Source organism: Microcebus murinus, chromosome 14, assembly GCF_040939455.1.
Source record: "Microcebus murinus isolate Inina chromosome 14, M.murinus_Inina_mat1.0, whole genome shotgun sequence".
Classification (NCBI taxonomy): Eukaryota; Metazoa; Chordata; class Mammalia; order Primates; family Cheirogaleidae; genus Microcebus; species Microcebus murinus.
In genome coordinates this window covers 70,871,919-70,877,500 of record NC_134117.1, presented here as the reverse complement: position 1 = coordinate 70,877,500, position 5,582 = coordinate 70,871,919, and the positions used below count along the sequence as shown (strand labels likewise).

General features: G+C 50.9%; 1 protein-coding gene across 1 annotated transcript in view; it reads right to left on the bottom strand.

The window, feature by feature from the left end:
- Positions 1–4,400, bottom strand: part of LOC105860093 (dorsal root ganglia homeobox protein) — a 26,163-nt gene extending 21,763 nt beyond the window's left edge. Inside the window, exons 1-2 of the mRNA XM_012744545.2 lie at positions 4,367–4,400; positions 176–273 (exon numbers count right to left, since the gene is read on the bottom strand). Of these exons, the coding sequence (XP_012599999.1) occupies positions 176–273; positions 4,367–4,400 (132 nt within the window). The remainder of the gene's footprint in view (positions 1–175; positions 274–4,366) is intronic.
- Between the last annotated feature and the right edge of the window lie 1,182 nt (positions 4,401–5,582).

Here is a 5,582-nt window from a genome sequence, read left to right as displayed (position 1 = left end):
GTCAAAGCCCTCCCTCCAGACAGATTCCTTGACAAATAAATTGTTCCAAAAAACAGGAAGATCCAGTTAACATAATCAGTTGGCCTTATCTTAAAATATAAGAAAGAGATGCTCAGTTCTGATTTCCCAGGAGTAGGAAGCAGCTGGTTCTCAGGAAGAGAATCCACATTGTTACCTGCTGAAGAGTGAACGTCGTCCGGTTCCGGCGCTGTTTTCTACGCAGAAACCCATCATCGAAATCCCCTGAAGAGTGGCTGCCGAAGGGTGCGGCGCCTGCAGGAGCAAACCAGACCAGCCTGCCGGAGGCCGCCTCCACCGTGGCAGACCCCGCACACTCATTCCCGGGACGCCAAGCCGTGCGCCCAGACAGGCAGACCCGTCTGTCCCAAAGTGTCTTTCTCTCTCAATGCCCCTCTTTTCCACTGTCTCCCCCAAACCTCTGACTTTAGGCCCAGCTATCCCTATTGCCTGGGGCAGGCAGCATCCTTGATCCCGGAGATGGCTGAGTCCACGTCTTGTGAAATTCTGGACTCCAAGCCAGGAAGGGCCCCTGGCTGAGGCATAGCCTTCATCTGCCCTTGGCTCCCCACTGCACCCCTATTCACGTGTCTCTCTCATCCCCTGCCTCATATCCTCTACCACTGTGCTCACCAGGCAAAATGCACTGTCCCTTGTTTCTATAAACAATGGGCGTTAAAAGCTAGGGGTTGGAGAGGACTAGGGGAGGAAAGAAAACACCAAGAGCTTTTCACAGCACTTTTCTCCTAGAAGAGCAGAACGCGAGGAGGCAAGAAGTTTATAAATGAATATTAATTACCGTTGGTCACAGCTCATCAGCACCATAGTGGATCTGTTATATAGATGTCAATTAACAAGAGATCTGCACCGATAGTGACTGTCCTGAATGCCAAGCAGACATGAGCAAGGCCACTCTCAGAGGGCATCCACCCTCTGGCCAGGCCTTAGAAAACACCCACTGCTTCTACTTCCCTAGAAAAGAAAGGCATTGTCCTTCCCAGCAGCCTCCAAAGCACACTATAAAGCCAGAACAGAGTTTAGCCCCAAACGTGCATTCAGATCATTTTCCAAATGTGCACTATTTATTTGATAGTCCACAATGGCTTCTTAGGAAAACAAATGAGCAAGTTGTCATTAACGAGTGAATGCGTTACCTGCCGTGGGCTCTGCCGTCAGAATCGCGGCACGCTCAGCATTGGATCCCAAGCCACACTGCCCAGACTGCATCCCTCAGAAGGACCTCAGTCCCAAAGAAGCAAAGTCCTTTCGCCTTTTAAAATCCCATCTACTAAAGGAAGTCCCTCCTAGTTGTAATTTTACCCTCCAAGGCCACATCCTTTGCCACAGTACCCCCACTCTCTGCTAAAGCCCTCATCCCTCCACCTTCCTATCCAAATTACGTTGTTCCTCAAAATCCTAGTTACAAATATTTCTCTCCAGCTCACTGGAAACTTAAAAGGAATGGCTTCAAAGCAGTCTTATTTCCATCACTTTGTGAGAAGCCAAATTGTCTCCTTTTGAAACAAAGCATTTGACTGGTGAGGATGGAAAGTAATCTCTGAGGATCTCCAATCACAACCTTCCTCAGTCTTTTAACGTTCACCTCATTGTCCCAAATCCTTTCACAACTCGTATACACAGTATCTTTAAGTGAAACATTGTGTGTGAAACTGAATCCTAAAAAGGGTAACAGTTCATCAAATTAATAAGAAGAAAAGATTGACAACCTAATATAAAAAAGATGAGTATAGGTTTTTTTCCTTAAAAATAAGTAGAATGGTCAATAATGTTATTAAAATGTTAAACCTTGCAGATAATTAAACAAAAACACACAGAACAATGAAATACTATTTTCACCATTTTGGCAAAAAGAAAAGAGGTGCATTACAATAACCAGTATGGATGAGCATGCAATAAACCGTGCCTGCTCTTTCACCATTTGTAGGAGTATTACTGGTGCAGCCTTATTAGAAGGCAATCTGACAACATCCATCAAAAATGTAAGTGCACATACAGGTATTTAATCCAGGAACACACTTGTAAAGTGTGTCAAAATAGAAAGTGTTCTGGAAATACAGTGTTCCAGAAGCACTGCAATTGCGGAAAAAAAAAATAGAAACAACCAAAATGCCCATCAATAGACACTTTCTGCACAACATATAAGGGAATACTACACAGCTGTTTAAAAGAAATCAGTAGATCTGCACACACTGCCATGGAAAAATCTCCGAGATGTATTATGAAGCAAGAAAAGCAAAGTACAGAATGATGTGTCAATATAATCTCAGTGCAAATAAAGCATAACATATGCAGAAAAATACATACATGGAATAAAAACATGTTTTTATAGAAAGAATCACACAAAACTAACAATAGTGGGTACTTTTAGAAAAAGAGGTAGGGAAGGGGGATTTTACTTTTCAGTGTATAAGTTTCTGTTGTATTCAAACTTCTCAGGCAGGTATAATTAGTACTTTTGATTTAATATCAGCAAATTTATCTGAGAAGTGAGAGTATGGACCATGCTTTGCTTTCCCCTTTATGCCTCTCTAGATTAATAAAAAATTAAAATTCAAAAGATGGTAGACTATAATAAGATGGCATATTCCCAAGGTCTGTTCTCAGGCAGATCACTGTCACTTTAGCAACACTAGACTAAACCAAAACACCCTTCCGGCAAAACTGGCATACAGACACATCCACAAAGGAAGGAAGGTTCTTGAAGACCCATCTCCTTTTCTTCGGGTACTGTCGGTCAGAGTCCGTGTGGAGAGGGGATGTGACCAGGGCATGGGGGGAAGGTAAGCCCACTGGGCTGAGCTGAGAGCTGGGGCCAAAACACGCTGGGCTGGGACTCTCCCTAAGTCACTTCGGCAACCCGAAGACAGCTTTCCCCTTAAGTCACCCATGAAGTCCACTACCTGCTAAATGCCCAAACCGCTACCTTCCCCTCTTTGACCAGAAAGGTGGGCCACCAGGTGGCAATCAGCCCAGACCCCAGGCTGAGAAGCACAGAGAAGGTGTGGCCACCACACTGTCCTGGGGTACAGTGTCAGGGGATGCACCTCTCCCACCGTTTCATCAGTTCCACCCTGTGTGGGTCCTTGGGGCAAAAGGAGGTAAAATGCAGGTAAGCGTGTGGCATTCCTAAGAAGGGTGGCAGAGCCAGCAGGGCTTAAACACTGGTCCTTGTTCACCTCCTTTAGAAAATCCTGCTGGACTCTTAAGAGCTTTTGAGAAAAATAAAAACAAATTTTCTGAAATTCCTCTCTGCGTCGGCCAGCCGAGGCTCAGGTAGCCCGAGCCTCAAGGTAGGCCGGGGCAAAGTGGACCAGCATCCTCAGGTCCCTCAGGGTCTCACCACGTTTGCCCTGCCCCATGCCTCCCTCGGTTACTTGGCCTCCAAAATTCTCCCACGGCAGAAATAAATCAAAGGAGTGGGTTGCCAAAGCTAGGTCCTGCTATTACTCCCACGGTTACAAAAGTCCTAATGTCCCCGGGCTGAGACCACTGGTACGAAGAATCACCATTAAAGCCCGGACTGTGGGGCTGCACATTTGCCTGATGAATACTAACTGCCCTCTCATGTGGAGGGCCCACACTTGGACCCCACAGGCTGTAGGTAGGGGCATCCAGACGGCCAAGCTGTCCCCGTCTTACCACCCCACTCCCATATTGAGAGCAGAGACCAGACAGGATCTCGAGGGGAAATTACTTCCAAGGCTTAGAGACCCTCAGAGATGGAAACCCTGGCCATAGGGAATGGGGAGTGGTTAACATGTTGACATTTGGGGCCAGAAACCCGCTGATTCACAGAGGAGCAGCCATGCCAGGGCACTGGGGCAGGTGGTGGGCAGAACCCCAACTGGCTCCAGGGACAGCTAGGAGGTCAGGGACAGAGGCTGAACTGACCAGAATTGCAGGTGAGGCCCCTGGAGCAGTCTCACCTATTGCCCCAGGCGAGAGCAGCCCGGCAATGGGTCTTTCTCAGACTGAGCTTTCCGGGATGTTTGCAAAAACACCGTGAAAGATTGATGCAGCCCCCTGGGCTGGGGAGCACCGATTAGAGGCGTGACACCAGCATCTGTGCTGGGCGGACCGGCTGGTCCCAGCAGCTCGCATAGCCCCGGGCGGCCTGGCCCAGTCAGGGAGTGGGGTGGAAGGCAGGTGGTGAGGGGTGGGGGTGCCTGGAGCGGCGACACCAGGGGCGCCCCTACTCACCGCCCGGAGGCTGCGCCCTTCGGGGGACAGGACCCCCCACCGCACCACACGGCGGCCCTCCTGCTACTCCAGCCCTTTCTGGCCAGCTCCGGCCTCGCGGAACACCCCAGGCGCCGCGCGTACTCACCCTCTAGCTGTGGCGGGCAGTGGAAATAAAACATCGCCGACTGTCGGATTGGCTGGACGACGGGACTGGAGAGAGGGTAGCGGCGGGATGGACCAGCGCGCGTAGCTCTGGCCCGCTGTAAAGCAAACAGCGACAGAGCTTAAGTCTCTTTGCCAGCGCTCCCGCCGGATGGGGGGCGCACCAGGCTCTCCCCTCCTGGAAAGCCCCCTCCTAACGCCCACTGAGCACTGCGGGGATAGGAGGGGAGGTCGCAGCCCTTCCAGTGAGTCCACCTCCCAGACAGCCATGCCCTCACCCGCCCCAACGCCAAACCCGCGCGCCGTGGTTCCCAGCTCTCAGAGGTGCCCGAAGCAAGCCCTGCACTCGGGCCACCGCAGCCGGGTCGGCGAGTGCGCAAGGCCATCTGGGCGCGGCAGCTCAGGCCAGGAAGGCAGCCTAGATCCAATGCCAGGGGCGAGGGGCCCAAGGAGTCGGTCGGGAGCCGCGCGTACCTCGGTGGGTGGCGAGCGAGAAGGCCAAGCGCGATCGCCTCGGGTCCGCTGGCGGGGCTGGGCTGGCGGCGGGCGGGGCTGGCGCGGCTGGCGCCCGCAGGACTACAGAAGTGACTCGGGAAGTGGCCAGATGTCTTGCTGTCTGTCTACAGCGCGCGCCGCTGCTCAGCACTCGCCTTTATAATCTCACGCATAATTGGCCTTAATCTGATTATTTCCAGCGCTGTCTACAGCGAGTAACTTGGATAGGTCTATTGGGCCTTACAAATGGCCCACGTGGTGTAAAAAAAAATTCGTCATTTCTCAGCAAACATCAGGAATGTTTTTCCTCTTGTCTTTTAAAAGAGAATAGAAACAACCATCATCACCCCCCAAAAAAGACCATTTTCTGAACACTCAGCCCCACCCCCACGCACACCCATGTCCGCTCAGACGCAAAGCACCTTCTGCGGGAGAGCTTGAGTTCGTGCTGCCCTTGTTAAAGGCCTGGCGACTCCCGGGCTGCGAATTGACAAAGCGCTGCTAATTGCCACGCCGGATGGGTTTTGGGGGGACTCTTTGCACACGGCTTTCCTTTCCAAGCGATAGTACAAAAGGAAAGTTTGATTTTGTTCTCAGCAAGGGGTCCCTGAATTTATGTTTGCTTCTTGATGCAAATGATATGCGGTGGGACCTTTCGCAATTACTTTTAAAATGCATCCGAGGCAGACACTCAACGGAGAGAG